This window comes from Dicentrarchus labrax, unplaced genomic scaffold, assembly GCF_905237075.1.
Source record: "Dicentrarchus labrax unplaced genomic scaffold, dlabrax2021, whole genome shotgun sequence".
Taxonomy (NCBI): Eukaryota; Metazoa; Chordata; class Actinopteri; family Moronidae; genus Dicentrarchus; species Dicentrarchus labrax.
Window position 1 is genome coordinate 14,214,233 of NW_026136710.1, and position 25,199 is coordinate 14,239,431.

General features: G+C 41.1%; 1 protein-coding gene across 1 annotated transcript in view; it reads left to right on the forward strand.

Annotated features, from left to right (window-relative positions):
• The first annotated feature begins 8,864 nt into the window (after positions 1 to 8,864).
• Positions 8,865 to 25,199, forward strand: part of nsmfa (NMDA receptor synaptonuclear signaling and neuronal migration factor a) — a 41,169-nt gene continuing 24,834 nt past the window's right edge. Inside the window, 4 exon segments of the mRNA XM_051412962.1 lie at positions 8,865 to 9,277; positions 20,900 to 20,961; positions 21,244 to 22,158; positions 23,637 to 23,709. Of these exon segments, the coding sequence (XP_051268922.1) occupies positions 9,207 to 9,277; positions 20,900 to 20,961; positions 21,244 to 22,158; positions 23,637 to 23,709 (1,121 nt within the window). The 5' untranslated portion in view covers positions 8,865 to 9,206.

The window sequence follows — 25,199 nt, forward strand, 5'->3', positions numbered from 1 at the left end:
CCCTGGGTCTCCTCTGCTTCGCTGTTAGAAAGAGAGCCTGCTTTTGTTCAGGAGCATACAGATGACAGAGCTGACAGTGATAGCAGCCTTTGTAGAGCAAAGGGCCATCTCATCACTGTCAATACCATGCAGAGCTGCAGCACAAAGTATTTGCAGTGCCGTTGTAGCAATTCGCTGTACACTCTAGGGAGGAAATGTCTTTTTATGCAGCTGATATCTAGTGTCAGTGGCATGTAGAGCTTCCAAAACTACTAATAAAAATATAGAATAATATTAAAATAATAATAATAAAATATAGTTCACACTTGGTGACAAAAATCGTCAAGGAGGCTGCTATTGAAGACAATCCTAATGGTCTGAGGTGAACAGTTTCAGTGGAAACATTTGTTGGATAATGATGAAATGATTCCAAGAGTCTGATGAGGAGGCCAGAGGAGTAGAAGATGAGGACGGAAAAAGTGAAGGAGAGAATGAGGGAATATGATGATAAATGGAATGAGGGTGATATCTAAGCTTTGTCATTCCCTGTATGGTGTCAGTCCCTCATCATGGTGTAATTTGATCATCATGTGAATGAATTAAGACCTTTAATCCCCCACATCATCTCCGGGATTCCACGGCTCATTTATTGCTGCTGCCTGAATGTCACAGGGGCGTGGGTGGACGACGTGACAGCGGGGATTCCCGCTAACCAGGGAGAATGACAATTACCATCCGACCACCTCTGCCCAGCAGAGAAAAGACTGTGGCAGATGAGTCACACGGAGAGGCACCACGATTTAGCCCTCTAATGAAGCTCATGTCCACTGGTGATAAATAATGAGGGCTGTCCTCTGGGGAGGTTAGGAGGAAGTAGAGGAGGGCACGGCGTGTGACGCAGGTTCATTTTTTAGACACGGTGTACACATGTGGGCACCGGACATTGACACCCCCTTTGTCGAGGACAGTCATACTTTCTATCTCTCTTTGTCTCACATCTTATTTCATTAGTCTGTTTCATTTCCCCCTTGGCTCTCTCTACCTCTGTCTATTAAATTCGTGTTTCCCATCTGCCCACTTACTTTCTTCTATTTTGAAGTCTCTGTTCTCTATTTGCTATATTTCTCCTTGGGCCTATTTAGGGTCAGCCATCTTTTTCCAAGACTCTGCCAAATGCTCTGTCTAGGTCATTCTCAGCATTAGTATTCACAGCAGTCATTTGCCTCAGTGGCTCTCCTCCCAAGCCTGGACAGTGTCTGGTTTCAGCACCATGGAGAGCGACGCAGAGTTTTACCTTCATATCAGAGAGCCTTTCAACTTATTTTTGTAGTTCTGGTGATCATTCCTTTGAGTTTGGAGAAGATGTCAGTCACTAACTTAATGGCTGAGATCCCGTGAGACAGCAGCATTGTTTGAAAGGCTTCTAGCAACACTTTCTCACGTGCGGATATCAGCACAACACCTGCGCTCCATTTAGAGATTAAACACAATCCTCAAATGGTAGTTTTAACTCAAAATCTGCAATTTTCTTCTCTTCTTGTTGCTTTCTTCTTCTATTCCTATTTAAAGAATAGATTAGGTGTGGCATAGGGGTGTGCAGGTGAGGTGGGGATATACAATGGATGAAGAAAATAGAGAAAGCTGATTTTGCCAGCGATAAAAGAGGTCTGGCAGTCACCACTTTCATATGTCATTTTCAAAGAGGCAACGAACAGCGGCAGTGAACGGAAGGCCAAATGATCTGTGGCCCTGACTGCTGATTCATTGTTCCAAAGAAATTGCTAAATCATCAAATATATAACAGGAGTCAGTCTCAAATAATAATGGCAACACCTGTCAAACAAACTCAACAACAAACAACAAAAGATGAACAGCAAGCACAAGTAAATGGATAAGTCTGGTGATATTTTCTTCCTGATGTTGGCCTTTTGTTAGCCTTTTATATGATTTAAAATTGTATATTACTGAGCAGTTTCTAAAGATTTAAATCAGTAAAGTGCAAAGAACTGAGAAGGTAGGGAAGGGATTGCAAGATGTCCTAAAACAGTTGTGGTTTTGGTCTATTCATTGGACTTGTTGAAAACCTTCTCCTTTAAAACTAACAAACTTGGAAATGAGAGACAATTCTAATCCAAATGAACAAGCACACCTCCTCTGCCTGATGGTGAATATGAAATAATGTTAAAATGACATTGTCATTTTAAATTGAACAATTTGTCAAAAGCCACATTAACATAATTCCCAATTACTTATTTAGACAGACCAAACAGCTCATTTAAGCTGCTGCTGGCAGCTTGTCTGCTCTGTTTAGTATGAGGCACCAACATCAAGTACAAATTCAAGTGCATGCTACAGTCACGGCCCTTGATAGGGATCTGCTTGTGTAGCAGCTTATTCCATGCACAGCCTGCTTGCCTGTGGAAGTGCTCATGGTTCGTTTATCAGCTACAGTGAGAGCGTGTGCCATTGTAATTGTATTCACACAGGCTTCTTAGGGCGAGATTGATGTGGTGGCTAGTCCGTGTATGCAAACGGGAATAAATGTCTCTTGGCTGACCTTGTTTGTTAGTTTATTTGCCACAAGCTTGGTTGGCTCTGCAGAGAGGGCGGAGGAGAAGTAGTGAAAATGTCTGAAAACAGAATCACTGTACCTGAAAAAATATGTGGTTTTTTAAAAATGTTGGGACGACTGTTGTGAAGGAGCAATATATCAGAGTTAGGTCAAGAATAGCCATCACTGCATTTTAGTATTCTAGGTCTTGGCTTTGGCAAGCAACTGGAAGCAATTTTTCTCACTCTTGACATTGTAAGGAAGATCTACATGCTTTTTTGAAGTTGCAATAATTGGATGTAATATAATTTTGTGATATATTCTGGTAGTCAATATAAACTGAGACTTCTCAGCTTCCCTGGTTACCCCGAGTTAACCTGACACACACACACACACACACACACACACACACACACACACACACACACACTCAACCCACTTTCTCTCTCCCCACCCACGGATTGCACTATCCATCATCAACCCATGAATCTCTCCTCCTCCACTAGCACACTTCATTTCTGTGCCTCGCTTTCTGTCACTTTACTGCTGCCATCCATCTCCTCTCACCCCTCCCTGCTCTGTCAGGTGAGCAGGGTCCTCACTTACACAGAGATGTGCAGCAGCTTTTTTGATTATCCCTCTTTGAACAGAGACAGTGATTCTTGGCAAATGAACGAATACACTGATGTAGATGTCGACCTTTTTCTTCTGTCCATTCTAATATCCGTTCATGCAAAGTAACACTGGCAGTGAAACATTATTTTCTCCCTTTTCACCAACTTTTTACCCCCATTTGCCCTCCAAGCTGTATTTCTCTTTACTTACTTCCCTCTCATCTCTGGACCATGCTACACAGCACTGGGGGAAAAAAGATTGATGCCCAAATTAGGATCCTATTTGCTTTAAGGGTTAGAAAAGCTTTTGAGGTTTTCCTTGATATGTATATATAAGAGTCACACAACAGCTCAAGCAACAGCAATAAATAGAGTGGTTGCAGTGGTAATGGAGGTACTAGCAGTGCCATCATTCCTCTCTTTGGTAGCTTACTTGTTGTTCTTTATGTTATTTCTTTTAAGAGTCTACAGCCAGGCCATCAGCTCTGTGAGGCTGTACTGAGGCGCAAGCAGTGCTTTGAGTTAAATGTAAATATCAGTGTGCTAACATCCAGTTTTTGGTATGTGTAAAACTTCTGATGTTTACCATTAAGCATTAACAACTAGCACTTAACACAAAGTACAGATGAAGCTGAAAGGAATGTCATTAGTTTTGCAGGTATTTTTTGTAAAAAGGACTCAGGGATCACTAATGTCATTGAGATATGTCATCTGGTTGTCATATTTGACCGTTGTCAAGATATTTCACTAAAACTGTTAACTTCATTAGAGCACATGAATGTCTGTATGGCAATCAATTCAACAGTTGCTGAGATATTTCAGTCTGAACCAAAGTGGTGGACTGACCAACACTGCCACCCCTAGAGCACGCTAATGACAGAAGCAACCCAAACAGCTTACTTCCACTGTTGGAATAAAAATGCTATAAACCATCCATTGCCCGTAGAACTGAGAAACTGTACCATAGAATAGTTTAAATTAGAAAAAAAAAACATATTTTAGTATTAAAAAGAAACCAGGCATATAAAGCATCCTTTGTTAGTAGAATTTCAAAAAAATATATTGATACATAATTGGCATCCTAAACTAAAAAACTAAAGCCTGGTGTCTGCAATAAATGTAGTAAAAGATGTGTATTACAGGTGGAAGATGAATAAGCCTGAAGATGATGGCACAGTGTTCACTCCTTCCCTGACCTGTTAATCAAATTTCTTTTCACGCCACCGGGCAGCTAAAGCCAGCAAACAATCCTGAACACGTATGCACCATACTACATTCAAAGTAACGAAAAACAAATCTAAATCTAAATCTAAACCAAAATTATTTGATATTATTTGTGAACATAAAAGTCAGAATATGAGCTTACAGCTTTATCTTTTACTGCAAACCAAATGTACCCTTGAGTACAAATAGAGTAACCTCTACCTTGATCCTACCATTAACCATCATTAACATCTTGTTAACATTACAATGTGTTTTATGTGACATTTACAAATTATTAAATGTTAAATGCTTTCATATTGTTTCTTGCAACATACAATGTTAATGAAAAGGTTGTGAACTACTTGAATATGAAGCTTTGCAACCGCTATAATGGTCATGAGAATTAATTAAGCGGTCAAATATAGCAAATGAGATTATAATGCACTATCAGAGTTCATTAACAATGGGAAGTATCATTCTTTTAATGTGGGTTAGACCCCCTAAATCATCCTCCTTAAATTAAACAGTATATTCAAGGAAACAAGGTTTTTAAAAGAGTTCAGTGTTATTAACATTCCCTAGGGTAGGTATCAAAGTTTAATATTGTCTCACTTAAAGCCTTTCCAAGCTTTAAGAGTCTTAACCCACTCTTAAGCTTTACTACTCCCCACTATACCATCTACACACACATTCATCATCCCCATCCCCCAGCCTTATCCTAAAATTTCCTCAAAGTCTCCAAAAATAGGTCATGCTTCATGGTTTCGTTTCACGTTTGCCCTAACGTGTACAAATTAAATATATGGACTCCCCAAGAGGTAAAATCACAATTCATTATCACAATATCTCACTTCTCCTTTAGCTCTGTCACAAAGCTTTTTGCTTTGATGGTATTTTTATCAGCTGGTTTGCACACATTCTCTCACTGTCAGATGGACTGATTAAGTTTCAGATAGAAGGACTGATAGTATGTGACAGCTAAAAGTGTTGCAACTGTACAAGTTTGATAATGCTGAAATAAAGCAGAGTTGGATTTTTATCACTAAATAAACTTTCCATGGTCCACCAAAAAGAAACAACACTAAAGGCCTGAATTTACTCCCAAACAGACACCACGGCCCAGTACTTTCTGGAGTACGCCTGGAGGACGCATTCCACACATGCAGAGTACTGTCAGTCCGCAGGGTCATAACCAAGGATGATGTTTGCACAGAGCCTACACATAAACATACACCCTCTGATGACAAAAAGTACATCACGCTGACCCTAGCAGACCCCCGTAGCATGCTAACATGCTCACAATGACAATGCTGATGTTTAGCAGGTGTAACGTTTAGGATGTTTATCATCTTAGATTAACGTGTTAGCATTCTTAAATTAGCTAAATAGCAGAAAACACAATTTAGGCCAATGGGAATGTCATTAGTTTAACAATGTGTTGTTTAGGACCAAAAATCCAATCCAGAAATGAAGTTGAGTAATAGATTAATGAGTTTAAAGGTTTATCAGATGCCAAAACACACCACAACAGTTTATAATAAACACAGGGTATATATACTGGTAAATGGAGCAAAAACAGTTTCATCAGATGGGACAATCATATGTTGTAAGTTGAATTACCCTTTACATATAAAATGACATAGTGTATATCATCTTGGTTTCGTTAATAAAGAATCAATTCATTCATAAACCAAATCTGTTCTTGAGAAAAATCAGATTGAGAGTGTAAACCCAGCCCCTCGAGTGTGACTCTTTGGCCTCTTGGCTGGCTGCTGCTGTAACCGTTGCAGACTCAAAATATCGATCTGCTTTGCAATCAATCAAATGGTGAGTGCTTGTCAGGGTCAGGGGAGACACTAATATCTTGGGCAGATGTGGATTTATGGCTGCATGTGTCTTTTTTGTCCTCCCATTTTCACTGCCATTCATCTATTTTGCCACTCCTTTCCTCCCCTTTTAGCACAGCGCTATCCCACCATGTTTGCTGTTCATAGATATATAGCTGCACTCCTTTTATATAATGAGAAATAGGAATCGCTTCTTTCATTCATCTTTGTTTCTTCCTTTCATTTTTCTGCATGCTGCCCCCTTCTATGCCGTCTTTCTCCTTTTCTGTATGCCCCCTTTTTCTCGTTTTGGATCCCTGCAGTCCATTCACGCCTCCTCTTTTCCATCATCTTCCTCCCCTTCTCCTCCTTTTTTTTGGCTCGTGTGGGGAGCACCGCCGTCCTCTCCTCTCTTCATTCATTCATCCCTTCTTCCCTCGTGCTCATCTACAGTCCATCCACACACGCTCCCTCAGTCTCGTCAGAGCTGCATGGAATTATTTACTGCTTAATGGCCTACAGCAGCTCACACAAGCCCAGCGGTGCTTTGCTTTATTTATTGATTTTCATTCCTTTTGTCTTAGTGTGTTTGTGTGTGTGTGTGTATGTGAGAGGGAGAGAAAGAGAGAGAGAGAGAGAGAGAGAGAGAGAGAGAGAGAGAGAGAGTGTGTGTGTGTGTGTGTGTGTGTGTGTGTGCAAGAGAAGCACATAACATAGGATATAAAGCCCAAGGACATCCTGCACAGTCAAGCTGCTGGTGAAATGACCTGTGGATTGAAAGATTGATTGATTTGATGTTTGAAGGCTAATCGGCTGTTACTGGGTGATTCGTCTGCTGCCTCTGTGTGTGTGTTTGTGTGCATACACCACAGCAAACAACATTTACCATCTTCTATTATTGACTAGTGATCAATTGTCTCTGTGCAGTGTGAGTTAACAAATATTCTATACCGCTGGGACTTTTGCCAACATTGATTTGTTTGAATAAAAGGTGAAGAAAATCAAGCTGCATAGCATTAGATAATTAAACATTTTGCATATAGCATTGCTTTCTACTATAAATTGAAGTACTATGCATTTTTTATAATCTGGTTTATAGTGTTATTGCAGATGATGTCAAATCGATGAAATATGAAGTAAGTGTAATGTCTTTAAGTCCCAATTTGCAAATGAATTGTGCCTTTCACTTTTCTCTTTTATATTCTACTCTACATGACAAATCTGAGGAAGTGAGCACAACATCTGAACTGTTCAGGAGCAGTGTTGGGCAGTAAGGCATTACTAGCAATAATATTACTTTCCCCAGTAGCATAACTATTTACTAATGCATTCCAGCAATAATATTACAGTTACCCCATGAAAATGTAATTAGTTACAACCTTGTATGTGTATAGCTGCTCAAAGACCAGCCAGGTTTCAGCATTTTGCTACTACAAATTAGATATTAAAGCAAGCCACACCTAGCTCCCTGCATAAACAAGGCCACTAGGGCTTGAAGACACTACTACCCCCCCACACACACACACTTAAGGCCTTTTCCCTCAAAACCATGCAGTAATAAGCAGACATTTTGGTTCGTGGCCCCTTTAAACAAAGCAGGGTCTACTGTTCCAGTGACCTCTCATCACTGGTTGAGATGTAAGCAGTCCAACCAAATATTGATTTGGCCCTCTCAGAATATTTTGTCTAAATAATTTAAGGCCAAAAGAGGTCAAGTAGAGGTAATTCATAAAAATGGGAGAGAAGTCAGAAGAAATAAACATATTTAGTTTTTTTCCCACACTTTCTCTTCTTTTTTATCCCATTAACAATTTCACAAACTCTCAGATTTATCTTGTGACTGCTTGTCCTTACCACAAGGTTTCAAACTATTGGTAGATAAGATACTCTTAGAGTGACAAAGAGCACACTGTAGATACTCTTCTTGAATAAAAATGGAGGCATTTGCAGGTGCTTTAATCAAGCATCTGTTGCCATTTTGACTTAAGTAATACAATTTAGCACCTCTTCCCCTACTGCATAGATCATCAGCTGTTTAGGACATCGAGTCATTGTAACTCTTGCAACTACAATTGCATAAGATATTAAATACAAAAAGGGAGTACTGAAGGAAGGCACCTCTCATGGGAGTGCTAATCAGTATCTACACTGTAATTCTGCTCTACTGTGGGAGCTGCCCTTTATGATCTGTCAGTCTCCAGCACTCCTTTGAATACTGCTAACGCTGAAGGTCCTGCCACAGTGGCTTGAAAAAACATTCAACAGCAGGAAAAACCACCTCATCTAAAGCTATTGTTATCATGATACTGTTTGAAGTGATGCTCACAGAGCACTGCAGCACCTCAACCTCACCGCTCCCCCTGTCCTTGGCTGTGGATGAGAGCCTAGATCTCCATTTCGAGGTGTGTGTGTGTGTGTGTGTGTGTGTGTGTGTGTGTGTGTGTGTGTGTCAGAGAGAGAGGGTGGGGGTCATTTTTACCAAAATTACTCCTTACGTAACACAAGGCAATAAATAAATAAAGATGCACAGATAATAGTCCAAAAATGGATGAGATGAAAGGCAGAGGTCCCTACATGGATGGCACCAGTGTCTCTTACACAGCACCACCCCTTTGTGATGATGATGATGATGATGATGGTGATGATGATGGTGATATCACCACCCCATTGCATTTTCAGATCAATGAGAGAGAGAAAGAGAGGGAGAGGGCTGTGTATTTTCAGCCACACGCTGACAGCTGTGCAGCTACCCCACGTACGTGCTCATATCTGGAGGGACAGTGGGAGAGAGAGGGAGAGAGAGACCGACGTCCCTGGGTTGGTTTTTTTTTATTTTGCATCTTTGGCTCTGCAGACTCGTGCGTGACATATCTCGCTCTCGGATTTCCCATCAACTTTTTGTGTGTGTGTGTGTGTGTGTGTGTTTTTTTTTCTCAATTGTTGTTGCGGTTTTTATACTGTTTTCCTTGTCGCATTCCTCCGTCCTCTCCCTGGAATGAACAGTTTTCCTACCCGCATCGTTTCCATGTCAGCATGGGAACTGCCGTGTCCAAAAGGAAGAATTTAAGAAACGATGCGATATCTTCTGTGGCAGCAAAAGTTAGGTGAGTGACACCCCGAAGCTCTCCGCCTTTTGGACCCATTTTATACATCCGCAGCCTCGGGGAGACATGCCAGGTATTTTAGCCTTCAGGTGTGACCCGAGCTAAGTTAGCATGTGTGACAGTTGTGTATGTTGATGGAAAAACCACACTGCGCTATCCCGGGTACAGCTAGCCCTTCTTTGTAATGCGCAGAGAGGCTCTTTGCGCTTCTCGCACGTCTGCCCACTGTCCCGTCTGGCCCGGGGCGGGCGGCTGAGCAATTGTGCTGTGTGTTATCCTCCCCAGACTGCACCTGTACCGAGCATGAATGGAGCCTACCTATCGGGAAGGTTGCCCTATAATTCCCTGACACTCTTGTTTGATCGGGACTACATTTGCTGGGAGAGGATATTTGCCTCTGGCGCGCGTCGCAGCTTTTTACCGATGTTGTGAATGAAGCATCATTGTGTAATGAAAGTCATGCAGAGGCAAAGCGAGGGGCTGCTGTGACTCACAGTAACCCTGATACATTTCCTCAGTTTGGCATCACCTAAAATATCACCTGCTGCAAAACATAGCCAGCCATCTGATTTTCTTATGGTGGTTTAAATGAATGTCTGGACGCATCGACCCGAGCGGACGGTGCAGAGATGAAGCTGCCGCTTTCACACCCCGAGCGGGCAATTGATCCGACTGTCAATTAATCAATCTCCGCAATCGATTCGGTCGTTAGCGGTGATCACCAATCACGGTCAGTTATTGGACCAGTGACGGAGGGCAGCACTGGTAAGCGAGATGCTTAAAAAAGGCAGTGGGACTCCACTGTTTGGCCGGAGTCCAGCCCATTAAAGGCTGTTAACGACTCACTCTTAAGTGACGTTCACGGTATGGGGCTGGATTTTTTTTTTTTTTGATGGCCAGGTCTGCATCCACTTGTTATAACACCATACAGAGGAAAGTAATCTCCATCATGTGCAGGCTGTAGGTGTGAGGTTGAGCAGAAGCTGCAGTTTCACCGAAAAGCACGTGTGGCTGTGTTCATATGTCTACACATGAAGTGCAGACCGCGAGCTGCGATCTCGGGTGAGATCGGAATACAAGATTCAGCATTTCTGTGGCCTCGCGGCAGCCCGCCAACCACCCCGCCGCTGTAGTTTTAACTCAATCAATGAATGACCTTGACTCGTGCAGACTCCCAACATCCACAGATGTGGGCTGATGTGCTATTACGTCATTCTCTCAGTGTGCTGTGTGTCTTCCTTGCAGCCTGCATGAGAGCCTTCTCTGGCATGCATTGCAGTGGGGTTTCTTCTTGTGTGCCACCTTGAAAGGAAGATTAGAATGTGATGCTGGTAGGCTACACAATGGCAAAAGACTACATAGGGTGTCTTGAGCAGATATAGGCTACTGTTAGAGAGTGTGTGTGTGCCTGTGAAAGAAAGAGTATGTGAGAGAGAGTCAAGCCAACAGTCTTTTTTTTTTTCACGTTTTCAGTGGAGCTGCTGAAATACTATTACACATCCGACACCACTGGTAACTCTAGAGGATGATTCAATGCAGGCACATTTAGTTATTTATACTATATTAATCTCCATCCCTTTCTAGAACTTTCTTTTTGTGGCTGTTAGGCCAGGCAGCTAATTATTTCTTATTATATGTGTGTGTATCTTTATTTGGTTGCAACTCATGAAGAAAACAGACTGTTTATTGTTAAGTGTCGGCTATAGCAGGTCAGACAGGTTAATCTGTCCCTCTGTGTGACCATATGGCAGACTTCCATGTCGCTGGGACTTGTGTGATGGGTGAGGTTAGGTGTACACACATACACACACACTTTCCTGTGCATTCAGAGTGATGGCAGCAGGTGTGTGTGTGTGTGTCTAGAAGTCTGATGCAACATCCAAACAGAACTCCACATACAAGCTTCTTTTTTTTCCTTTTTTCATTAAACACACAGCCACACTCTCTTTTGGATTATTAAAAAAAACATCTACTGTTAGCTCCACATGCATAACCTTAACCTACTGTATACATAATATCAGCAATATCAGTGGCAAAGCAGGAAAATAAAAAGCATCTAACATTGACATGACAGACAAGGGTTTGCATCCTGTTTTCCGTCACCAGTCAGTTTCTTTTAACTGTGAAGACAATGTTTTTCCATCCTTAAATCCATAAATATGATCCTTCATTAACTTCAACCAAGAAGTTAGAGTTACCAAACTTAACCACCATTTTTTACATGTCCAGAATCTTTCTCCTCTTGCTCAAGTCCCTATAGGAAAGGTCAGGAAATCACCAAAGTCATTAGGATTTGTCTTCTGGGGAGCATGGATAGGTATCCCATACTTGTCAAGTATGACATTCCACTAAAAATGTCAACTTGCTGGTGGCACAAGAGGTTACGTCATGGGATCACCAAAGTCTGTAGGTTTCATCCTCTGGGAACCACTAATGTCTGTTACAAATTTGGTGGCAATCCATCCAATAGTTGTTGAGATATTTCATTCTGTACCAAAGTGGTGGACGTACACTGCAATCCCTAGAGCCACGCCGCTAGAATGACTTGAAATTACTTCTCATGTGTCTTTCTCCTACCCATGGGTGTGCCAGATAAGAAAACGCTCATAAGAATCATTTTGCTACGCACTGACAGATGACCCATTTTGTCATTGAGGTATATGAGGATTTGTAGGACACCACACAAGAGTGAATGGCCACATTCATAGGAATACGTACATACAATACATAAGACACACTAAAATAACACTGGCTTCTTGTACCTGGTGTTCGTCTGAGCCTGTGTCATCTTATGCATGTTTATACATTGCTGGTTATGAAACAGGTCACACTCTCCCCTCCAGCAGCTCATGAGAAGTAGCGAGCGACTGAGTGCGAGGGGGGGTAAAAAAGAGAGGAGAGATTACCTCCAATTTACACACCAGAAATCATGCGACATTGAATGAATAAGCAAATGCTTTGATCTTCTATCAGCCAGAGAGAAGAGCTGTGCTCTGGTTTGGCTGAGGGGCATCGGACAACAGCGTTCAGAGAGCTGTGAGGGTGTGGGAGATGGCACGAAAGATGAAAGGGTTGGGGTTTTTTTACAGACGGATGCAAATGAAATATTGTGTCTTAGTTTATTCGGGACAGTCAACGGGTGCGACCGACTCTCTCTGTTGTGGGCCTGCAGTCACTCTCTTCATGGAGTCGAGGGCTGTTACGTAATTGTTTTTTGAACAGTTATTCAGATTCACTCATGCTCAACAGAAGGAGTCAATTTTTTCATGAGAATCTGGTCATTATTTGCTAAAATCTTTCTTTATATATTATTTTAATTTTAGTAGTATGCTCAGTGCATCCACGATTGGGCAAAGCAAATCTTTTTCTATCACATCTATCTCCCACCTCATCTCTTTCCCTCCCCCTGGTTCAATCAGACAGTGTAATTCTTTGCCATAAATAGGCTGAAGGAGGCAGATTTTATTGATTACAGTCTGAAGAATGATTAGGGCTCCAGCAGTGTTATGTGATTGTTTGTCTGTGTCTATCGTGAACATTTATTCTACCTTTAATTTATTTTTTGACAAAACAATCTCGAGTTTTCTAAGTTGTCACAGAAATGTGGATGTTCAATGGCAAGGAGCAAGCTTAATTTGCTCATGAAGACCTTGTGAAACACCACGGGAGAAACTCAACTTGCTGAGGACCAGTTGATTGAATGTATTGAGTAAATACTATTAACATTATTAAAAATGTGTTAGTATGTGGCTGTGCTCACTCTTAGAGAAAGGGTGAGGAACTCAGACTTCTGGTGGGGAGCACAGAGCTTGCTCTTTGCTTCGAAAAGGAGCCAGTTGTGGTGGTTTGGGCATCTGATCAAGATTCCTCCTAGGCACCTCCCTTTGGAGGTTTTCTGGGCACGTCCAACTGATAGGAGACCCAGAGCATGCTGCAGGGATTATAGATTTTATCTGGCCCGGGAACACCTCAAGATCTCCCAGAAGGAGCTAAAAATGTTACTGGAGAGGGACGTCTGGTCTACCTTGCGTAGCCTGCTGCCACAATGATCTTGCCCCAGACAAATGGAGGAAAATGGATGAATGGAAGTTTTTTTGCAATATACCATAGGATTTTATAAGTCATTTTGACTTGTCACATGGCAGTTGGTAATGCTATTAGTAACACTTGTTGTTTTTCTACGTAAACTCAAAATGTCTCTTGTGAAAAGGCCTATTGTCAACTTTAAAAATCCATGTTAAACATAGGCTACGACAGAGAAACAGAGTGCTGTGTGTATTAGTGTATATCAGTTTACTCAGCACTGTATGTGGTTGGGGTAGTTGTGGTGAGTCACTGACATTTCAATCAGCTCCCTGGATCAGGTGCTTTGCTTCCACATGTCCCATGATGCACCACACTTTCAAGACTCCAATTAACATTCCCAAGTCCCTTTGGCCCTCAGTGCACGCAACAAGCCTCTCAGCAGGCCTCTCAACGGGTTCTCATCACCCCAGCTGTGCATTTATGTGTGTGTGTTCATGTGTGTGTGTTTGTAGGAGACCCAATTCAATTAGACCATCTGAGAGGTGGATTCGATTAAGGAGCATTAAGAGTGAGGAATCTCTTTGGTTGGCAGCCCATTGTTTACAGTGGAGAGACGCCCAGGGAGACATCAGCCCTGATGATATTTAGACCAATGGGAACACTGCCAGGGGAATGATGGCCTGTTTTCAGCCGCTTGTCCTCTAAAGATATATGGTCACAGTGTTAAAATGCACCAGAATCCACTGGGAAAAAGCATGCGATGATTGGATAGTGGTCAATAATGGAATGAAATACTCTATGTGGCAACACTATAACATGTGCTTCTCTATAAGTACCTGTATGTCAGTTCTTTAATCCGTGAGTTACTTGTGAGTCTTCAGTGTCTGCTTCAGATCGTTTGTTGGTCAAAATTACAGCTTAGATTTAAGGAGAACTAAATTGTTCTAGTTAATGATCACTGATTTCTTTTTCCTCTTTGAGAAGGTGCATAGGTTAAATAGTGTTATCAATAAGTCAACATGATGGTCCTCCACCATGAATCGGACTAAGACAGTGCAAAGAAAAGCTGCATTCTTACTTGTTTGTCATATGAATGGGTAAAGCTGATGATACATATCCAAATGTGGGTGGGAATTTTACACCTGTCAGAGCAAACCCAACCAGGAAAAAAGTTTGATTGATGAGCACTGAAAACATAGATGTAAAAAGCACCCTTAAAAACAGAGAATAAAATACCAATAAGACAGGGATAAAGTAACACCAGAATAATGTTTCAATATCTGCATCCATTAGTAAGCACAAACTTGAAGAGCCTGAAGAAAAGGGTATGTTTACAGTTTTTGCAATGTTCCCATCTGTCGAGTATCTAGTTATGCATTGTTCTGTCTAAATCTATTAAAAGAGTTGAAGTGCTAAGGTGCATCTTCCTGTTGTTGAGGATCTTTTTTTATGCATCCGCAAAGTGGTTGGTGAAGTTTGTGGTAGAATGCGTTCAAGAAGGAGTGGAGTGTGTAATTGTGTCTGACTCATTCAGCATGTGAAACGTTAAGTACACTCGAGTATCTGCTGAACTATAGTGCCAGACAAAGGTGAAATATGCTCATATTCACTCAGAAAAGAACAGATGACCTTACAATAAGCAGGAGCTTCAGGTTTCACGTTGTACTCACAGTGGTTTACAGAAATAGAGCTCCTCTTAGTTGAGTTCTGTCCAAAACTTTACCCTGTATAGAACCTGAGTTGTATGACATTGTAGTTGGGGGACTGTCCTCCCAAGAAAGATGACAGCATCCGTCGTTTCAGCAAATCCCCCCAAAACAGCATATGTTTATGTTAAAGTGACAAAGCTCTCTAGCAGCCGAAGTAATTCTGACTTGTCCGTTGGGAGAAAAAGACGGACGCCAGGTAATGGTATCTTTTGAATGTCAAAGTCTGAATATGGAGGAGGTCAGGATGGGTCAACAAAATTTCATATAACATCAGTGTCATACTATAACAAGATACATGGCCGATCATTTCTCATTACACTGACAGTCAGAGTTGGTTTCTTTTTAACTACAACCACGATTGCTGACTGACCATAACCATGTGTTTATTACTGTAACCATGACAATAAAGATCCCCTAACATTGAAAAAGTGATTTGAACTGAACAAAGATGTTTCTGTAACCTGAAACAAGTATTTATTCAACCCAAACTATGATCTTTCCCTAACCCTAACCAAGTAGTTTTGGCGCCTAAACCTAACCAAGCCTTAATGGTACATTGTCACATCATAAAACTAATCTATTTTTCCAAAGGGGATTTGTAATGATTTTGGAAGGCACAGACACATTTTAAAAGGGGATGTCAGAGGAGAAAATGTTTCTATATTCATAGTCAGTGTGAAGGGCGCTTATAAACAAGGTATTTTGTCATTTAATTTGGAGACCTGTTGGGTAGTTGACAGCAGGAACTGTTTCCAAAACTCCTGTTGTTGTTGTGTTAAAGGACAATGTGACATTTGAGCTGGCAGCTGAAAAGCATTGCATTCACCAGCGATGTTGTCAGGAGATCTAACCTTCATGCAAAGTAAACAAAAAAACACAATGACGTGAAATAGATAATATGAATGTTGTCATTTCTCACATTAAAAACCAGCACAATGTAGACATTTCACAGACTATAAAAAGTTACACGAAATCCATACCAGAAATAGTGGCCAACACCCTGTCATAAATATTGGAGTAAAAATTCACTCTTTGGTTGCCAACTCCCCCTTAAATGTGTCACCATGGAACGGTTTATAAAACAGGTCAGGTCTCAAGTTCATGTTCATACTGTAGTGAAATACATGGAAACCAGTAGCTTCCTGAAAGACTGATAAGAAATCTAAAAAGGTCTGCTGAGAAACGAAATCTCACCACAAAGTCCATTCTGTACAATTTATGGAGCTTTTGATCACAGCACTCCATAATTGATTATGTTAAACTTTAAGGACTTCTCATCCACATTGGCTCAAAGTTCATTCTTGGTCATTCTTGACTTTATGGATTTTTAGTCCTTCATCATTTTAAGTCCTGTAGGTGTTCAATGAAATTTTGAAACTCCATTTCCTGATGAAGTTCATGTTCATGTGATATGATCAGAAGCTACAGAACGGCTGCTACATTCTTAATCTTGGAAACTACATTTTTACAAGGTCCATGAAGTTTAAATTTCAGCTTTTTAACCAGTGAGAAGTCTTTAGAGCGCTAAGAAAAACAGAAATATGAACATCTACAATTCCATCACAGCTTGGCAAACTACATCTGCTGAGCAAGACCATGTGATGTAATATAAAGCTCAAAATGGACCTTGTGATGAGAATATCTCTTGTGTTTTTTTTCCAAGGTCAAGAATGAAATGTGAACCTCATTAAAAAAACAGTGTGGTTTGCAGACATCTCAGAAACATAATTCTACTTTACCTTTAAAGGTCCAGTGTGATTATGAATAAGTGGCATCTACTGGTGTAGAATATTGCAACTCACTCATACCCTCCCTTTTGAAGCACAAAGAAGAAAGTACAGTCATCGTTAATCGGCACAAAAACGAGAAGCTCTTTTTAAAGCCAGTCTTAGGTTTGTCCATTCTGGTTTACTGTAAAAACATGGCGGTTCAATATGGCGGCCCACAGTGTCTGCGGGTAAAAACGGCTGGTTCAAAAGAAACAAAAACACAACAATTCTTATTTTCAGGTGATTAAACACTAATGAAAACATACCTATGAATATTATATTCCATTTCCACAAACAGATCCTCCTAAATGTTACACACTGGACCTTAAATGTTAAAGATTTCACTCTCACACAGCCAGTGTCCTCAAGCTCTACATCACTGTCAGAATATCTAATCTGATGTGATCTGAGTCCAGGACACTGAACTTGAACCTGTGCCATCTCTGCGTCATTCCTGTTTGACATGTGTTTCACAGCATACATATCCTACTAAATGGACCTGTAGAAGCCCCTTAAGAGGTTAAATGATAGAAAGTAAGTAAAGACAAATTTGTCTTGAGGAGGAAACAGTCTGTTGTCAGTTTTATCTCCTTCTTCCTCATGGTCCTGACTGTGCTCTCTCTGTCCGCCTTCGTTTCCTCAAGTTTACTCCACCTTTCATTTTTAATATGCCCCCATTTTTCCTCTGTACACTCCTCTTCCTCTTTGCTCTAATCCCGTCTCTCCTCCTCAGAAACTTCCCTCCCCAACTCGTTTTCCCCAAAATCCTGTCACATGTTTGAGAGCATGCAGGATGAATTTCATTTCTGCCTGTCAAGCTCTTCCTCTTCTTCTCCTCCTTAATTTTTCACCTGTGCTTAAAGTATCTATCTCCTGCCATCTCAGGCACCTGCTTCCCTGGTGATCCGTGCTCACATATCATACATGGACAGCGTACCGAAACAGTAAAGAGAGAACACATAGAGAGGATTTGTTTAACGGATGGATTGAGAGGCGTTTTTCTCTAGCCGTTTCCAACTCAGTTTCCTCTCATGTATAATGGATGATGCGAGTCTCTTGCACCATTGTTTGCTGATTCTAATCAGAGTGCCCTGGCCTGTTGAATAATAAAACAGGAGGGTTAAAATTAAAATGTCTCAGAGCTTCACAGGGACACCTGCTGATTAGAGCATAGAGTACATTTGTCACCACTGTCCTTAATGGAACTGGTTGCTTGTTACATCACAACATACAGACATTTCGTCTCTTGTTTCTGTCCTTTTTGCCCTTGAATATATTGTAGACACCAATACACATATCCAAGTGCATGCACACACACAAATCTCAAGGATTATAACTTTAAGGGAACACCTGGATTATATCCTATTGAGGCCTGGTCTTGTAAAGTCAAATCACAACCTTTATTTCACCTTATATTGTGCTTACATGATGCACATCCTTTAATACATGTGTTTAATCAAATTACCACAAACAAACTGGTCCACAGCAAAACTTGGGCCAGCATAAGAGTATTTGTTGGTTTCTGGGACTGTGGGCAAAATGCAACATGAAGCTCTTATGTGTAGTAGTTGTGTATAGTCTGCTGTGTGTATTGTGCTTGAGGCACACTAAAGGCAACATTATATACAATACGTTATATACAAAAATGGGTGACAACAAGGCCAAGGGTACTGGTGGATATATCCTGCATATGAGCCTAGAGCAAAAATATCACACCCAGTATCTTACATGATTGTGTCATTGTAATTGTGATTTATGCGTTTCTTTCTAATGAGGGACCACACTAGCCTCAAAACTAGTGTGGAACACAGTCTCCACTACAGCCTTCATACTGGCAAAATGAGGTGTGCTCTTTAATTACTGATGTATATATTCAGCATGACTTGCTGGAGGACCTCAGTTTCCCTACAATAGGCAGTAGCAGAGATTTTTTATACTTTCTAGTCAGGTAATGTGTCAGATTTTGATGGATATAAAGTAACTTGAATAATAAAGTCACAGCTTCTTACCTCCTCTAGTCAAACATCCACAATTATAACTGATGTGGTGAGAAGGCACTGTAGGTAAAATGTAATCTCTTGACATGGCCTTGACTTTCGTTTGCATTGGAAAGGACTAATTCACATTTGTGTATTTAATGTAGATCAACTTGTAAACATAAGGGCATTTTCTCACTTCTCTCTCAGGGTGTTTCTTTTAAACATGTAAAGCCGCTTTGTTCACATAAGTTGTCTCCAGAGGAATCCTGCTTTGGAGAGGAGAAGGAGGGAGACAGGGGAGGGGGATGGGGGTTAGGGGGTTAGATGAGGAAGCAAGAATACATGGCTGAGCTGAAATAACAAACTCAGTGCAAGAGAGAAGCAAATATGGTGCATCAGAGGGGAAAAAAGTCTGTTTTCACTGCACTGTGTGTGAGTGCATGTGGGTGAGCGTGTGTGTGTGCGCCTGCTGTGTTAGACAGCCTTTAATAATTGACAGAGCTAACAGAAAGGAGGCGTACACCCACAGAATCTCCTGTATACAGGGGATCCTTCTATGTGCGTGTGTGCGTGCTAGCAGTCACCTTCGACATTTGCTACATTAGGAAAGCAATTTTGTGAACTCATCAGGTTATTTTTCAGGATCACATCAATATAAATGCAATAAATTATGCACAATGCTTTTAAATCAGATATTCAAAAAGAAAAAAACAAGTACGCTGACTCTCATTTGATCCATTAGACTGCTTGTACCAATAGATCCTTGGTGATTAACTAATTGAAACCTCAATGTTAAAAGTCAGTTTGCATGCAGTGAGTGTTATCATGCAAGAAATTAGCCTTGAAATAAGCATAATTAACAATATTTAATTTAAAAAGTATAGAAGACGCAAATACTCTCAAAGACACAACAACATCTTCATTCATTCTGAATGATGCTGAAGTGTGTTATATTATAAATGCATTGTGTTTTGTATTGCAGTAAGTGGTCTTGGAGGCACTAGCTCTTACTTCTTCATATGCTGGTGGTTAGTCTTAACTACTGCAGGAGTCTGCTGTTAAATTACATAAAATATTATTTTAAAAATAATATTTCCTCAGAAAAGTAGTGGAGTGAAAAAAATTTAATCTCACAAAATTTAAATAATCACTAGTACCAGTGCCTCCAAATTATAGGCCTATCCAGTACACTAAAGGGAGTTTGTAATTGTAATTAGACAATTTAATTTTAGAATTACACACATTTTCTCCTTTCCCCACCTTTCATTCTTAATTACCTTAATTCCTAATAGTTATTGCTGCAGAACATTTGTTCTAAGTTGGTACCCAGTTTTTCATTGAAGGCACATCTTCAGAGTTGTCTGTCTCTTTTGCCCTGTCTCTACTTGCTCATTATCCACTCCTGTCACACACCGACTAGAGGAACATTAGGAGGTCACTGTCATTCAACTGTGAGACCTGGGGCTATTTTACTAAAAGCTGAAGCCCTCCATGATATTGAGTTTCAGTTATATGTGGCTGAATGGATGTCTGTAGTGTATTTTTCTGTTTATTTCTATGTGTGAGTAAAGAGAACCAAGAGGGGGGAAAAAGGAGTTAAGCACCAGATGCAGTACTGTGGTTATGGAACTCACATCATCTATTTTCAGCACATCTCCGAGCAATCTTCTTCAGTTGCTGTCAAGGTTAAATATTTTTCTTGACACAAAGATACAGTCTATACATCCACACATACATTCCGAGTGTGTATGAAACAAGAAAACAAACACACTTATGGTCTGCCAGCTGCAATTACATCCGCCAACGCAAACTGAAGTCATACTGAGAAATTAAGTCAAACAATCCTTCACTCCATCTCCTCCGGCTGTCTCATAGTCTGTCTCTCTTTCAGTCTGAGGCTGCCTGAAGTGTGGAGATAAAACAGCTGCATCTTAATCTGTGGGTGGCACAAGCCTACAAAGAAGGCAATTAGTTTTATGATTTACAATTCCCTTGCCCTTCTCTCTTCTCTACCCTGCCATTTCCTCTCCTTCCTCGCTCGCCCCTCCTTTCCACCCGTGAATTAATGTCTTTATGTGTGTCATATGTGTGTGTGTGTGTGTGTGTGTGTGTGTGTGTGTGTGTGTGTGTGCCCCACAGAGCAGCACGAGCATTTGGAGAGTACCTGTCCCACACGCACCCTGAAAACCGAAACGGATCAGGTCAGCGTTTCTGCCACCCTGTCATTTGTCCATCCCTCTGTCCTGCTCTGCGTAGTCATTTGTAGTCTTTAATCCTTCCTTCACCTGCTTCACCTCTTCCACTGCTGAAATTCCATGCTGCGATCATTAGTGTATCATTGCAACAGCTGATAACCGAAGCAAGATGATATTATCCTCTGTATCATCCTCAACCTGTCCTCTTTTTCCTCTTTCTATCTTCTCCTTGCTCTTTAGCACCTCGTTCTTAACACTCACATTTGTCTTTTTTCGTCATCATACTAGCTCATCTTCTGTGTGAAACATTGGTGGGTCCCGACCCGGAGTCGCCAGGTGACACCATTGCCCCCAACAACAACAACAACCACCTGCATTCCTGCTCCAACACCACCAAGGGCTGTGAGGACAACCGGGAGTCTGGTGTGGTGAAAGCCCCACTGGGTTTAGTCCAGCCACCTCTCCCTTCCATCACCATCTCTACCAAGCCAGCACGGCTGTCCCTCGAGCGCAGCTTCTCAGCTGAGGAAGACCAGCAGAAGTGTGTAGAGTGCACCCTGCAGCCTGCCCGCGTGTACACCATCACCACCCAGCGCGGTATGCTGATGAGCAGCGGCCGGGGCAGCAAGGAGAGCCTAGAACTGGACGTCCTGAAGGAGAAGTCGGGGAGTCGCGGGGTGGGATCCAGAGGTGGCTTGATCCAGCCCTCCACTTCCCCTTCCTCCACCTCATCGTCTCCAACCCAGTACCACCATGCCAGCAGTGGCCGTGGCACCAGCCACCATCATGGCAACCATCACCACGGTAACCATCACCATGGGAACCACCACGGCGTCTCAGGCACCAGTGCGCCCTCCAGCAGTGGAGGAAGCGGTGGGGCAAGTGGAAGCAGCAGTAGCAACCAGCAGCAGTCTTTAGCCGTCACTGGATCCCACTCCCACCATGCATCACACCACAGCCACCACCATCACCTGTCTCAACCCCCACTGCAGACCTCCGTCAGCGCCCACAACATCCGCAGCTGGGGTGAGGGTGGAAAAGGGGATGCGGAGTGCAGCGGGCTGGCCTGTGACTCATGCAGCGGCACCCCCTCGAGGAGCCAGGGCTCCCTGGACCTGGAGAGCACATCCCGAGAGGCAGGCAAGCAGCACCGACGCCTAGAGCGGATGTGGAGTGTGGACCGGATGACTGGGCTGGAGAGAGGTGAGAGGGCGGAGGACACAGAGGAAGGGAGAGGCGCTGAATTCCCAATGAGGGCGGGATGAAAGTTTGTTCATAAGACCCTGAGGCTGGGTTTGGAGGGTTTGGTATTAGACCAGAGATGAAATAGCATTTGACTAATTTCAATCACTTGCATGAAAATAAAAACGATGAAAATGAGGTCAATGAATATGTAGATCATACTTGTTAATAGTAGTGCCTCTGAGCAATTGCCTGAGCAATCATTTTAATATTTACAGAATGTGATTGAAATAATAAGAATGCCTAATAATATACTTCCCCTGTTAAGCTATTAATGTTTCATTTTTGTTGAAACAATGTTGTTCATTTTTGAGTCTGTAGTGCAAATGTATATAATGTGTCATGAACAACCATTTTGAAAAGGCTGTTAACAAACCGCAAAACATAGGAAAACTCCACTGATGAAAAGAAATGGTGAAACAGAGAAAAAGAGAGACTTAACAGTATTGGAAACACGTCATACTTCAGTTAAAAAGTTAGCACAGAGTAGAAACAGCCCACTTACATAGAAATGTAATATTATAAGCTTCACAAAGGTATAGTAGTGTTTCTTGAGGGGTTATTGTATTTGATTGCATCACATTAGGAGGTGTTCTTGTTGTTTTTTGCCACTGCCTGAATGAATTGTTTCTGTTAGAAATTAGGAATCAATTTCAATTTCCTCCCTATTAGTTTATTGTTTGACATTTCAGTTATATTATATAGAAATAGGAATAATAGACCCTTTTCACAGCAGCCAATTTGACATGAAATAGTAAGGTAAACACAAGTGTATACTAATTAAGGCTCCTTCATTCAGGTCATACAGTGCTGCTATTGAGCATGTTGGCGCACTGGAAAGGCTCTGCTACACTAAACAGAACAGAGCTTTAATCAGTATCAGTGGTTACACCTATGTTTACCCTACTATTTTATGTCAAAATGGCTGCTATGAAAAAGGACTATTCTAGGCTTTGTGGGACTTTAAGGATCACTTCATTGAAAAACAAGTAACACATCACACTTAACCCTTTAGTGGCCATTTAGTAAGAAATAATCAAGAAATTTATGTTAAACGTTATTTTATTGTGAAAGATCAGTCTAACGAAATCAGTCACACACACAACTGAGACCTAGGTTTGAGCTAGTATTACATTTGATAGCATCAAAAAACTTTTTCAAATCTATTTCCTCTCAGGTCTGGTGGGCATTTGAGGGTTTGGTGTTGGATGTGACGTGGTGGTCTGTATTTCTGACTCTTCGTCTTCCCGTCTCTCTCCTCTGCTGTCTCCTTCTGTGTGTCTCCCTCTCTCCATTTGTGGAGTGGTGGACTGTGAAGTGGTTTTGTGCTTTCATATTTCTAATATATTTATCGCATTTGCCAATATGGCACATAGGTTTTTCTGTTTGTTTTTTTTTTTACATAACCCTGGAATCATCATTTTTCTCTTTAATTTCAGAGGACACTAACTGGTTCCCCAAGGAAAACATGTTCAGCTTTCAAACTGCCACAACAACCATGCAGGCGTGAGTGTCCAACCTTTAAGCACACATATAAATCTTATGTGTACACAAACACACATACAGTACATGCACACACATTCACATTTATGTTTAAGGTCAGGCTGGTGTCTTGACAATGGTGGTTAATGGACAATGGTGTTTTTGCATGTTTTAGGCCATTATCTAAAAAAGCATGCTATAGGTTTTTAGATTGATTTCCTTCCTTCAAGGTTGCTATTGATTTTCATTTCAGTGAACTATAAAAATCAGCTCGACAACCCCTAAAGCTTGCTCAAGGAAGACAATCCATCATAGTGAATATTTTGTCAATTCTTTATCCTTTAAATTGATTGTTTATCTTCTAAATTAAATTTTCCTACAAGACTGTGTCATTAAATTACGTTAATTAAGTTGCTGACAGAGGCAAGTTTTAATCATTTGCAAGTTCATTTTTTATAGCTTACTTAAAGACACCAATGATTCAATCATGCCAACCATATAAATTAACCTATACAGTCTACAGCCTCCAGCCATACTAGCAGCCGTGTGAGGATGTAGTTAAGCACAGTGGTAGTTTGAGCTAAATGCTTGCATCAGTATGGTCACAATGACAATGCTAACATGTGGCTGTTTAGCAGGTATAAAGGTTACCATTTTCAACATCTTAGTTTATCATGCTCACATTTGCTAATTACAGTAGCACTAAAAATAAACTTAAGCTGAGGTAATGTCAGTTTTGCATGTATTTGGTCATCAAGTAAAGTAATTAAAGTAAGCTAAATGAAAAGTCAGGATTGTTCATACATAGTTCATAGACTAAAACATGTAAAATCAACAGTGTTTCTTTAAAGCAAAAACAAAAAGGCAGGTGTGTGTGAATGAAAAAATAAGTCTGTGTGTGTGTCTGTATAAAAGTGCTAGTGAGCATCTGTGTGAGTATGATAGCGACCTGAGATTCTGTCTTAAGATCACCTGCAGCTGTTAAAGATATCTAAACTGTCTCAACCACTTCACATCAAACTGTAGATACTTCAGCAGCTTCCAAAAATCTGTTTCTGCCTCAATATCAATTTCTTTTTTTTAATCTCTTTATAAATGTATCTCTTGCATCATGTTCAGAGCATAAAGTCAGACTCAGTCAGTATAGGAAAGTGGTGGTTCATTTGGCCCATTAATAAGCAAAGACTATCAACAGTTATGTTGGTGCTGCATCTTGACTTTTTATTCATGGAGGTCAACTATGACACACTCTTTTTGTCTCTGTCTCATTATGCCTTTCCCAGTTCTCTCTCTCTCTCTCTCTCTCTCTTGATTTTGGACTCACTGCTCACTGGTGCCTAAACTGTATTTTTTTTCCTCTCCTCTCTTCATGCATACTTATCATGGGACACTCAAACAGGATATCGTGAGTATACTTCCTTGCCCGCTTCCTTTTTATGTAGCTTGCTTATCTCTGGTTCTTAACTGCTGTTCCTTAACTTTGATGTCTATCATTTAACCTCCATCTCTTGGCTGGTGAA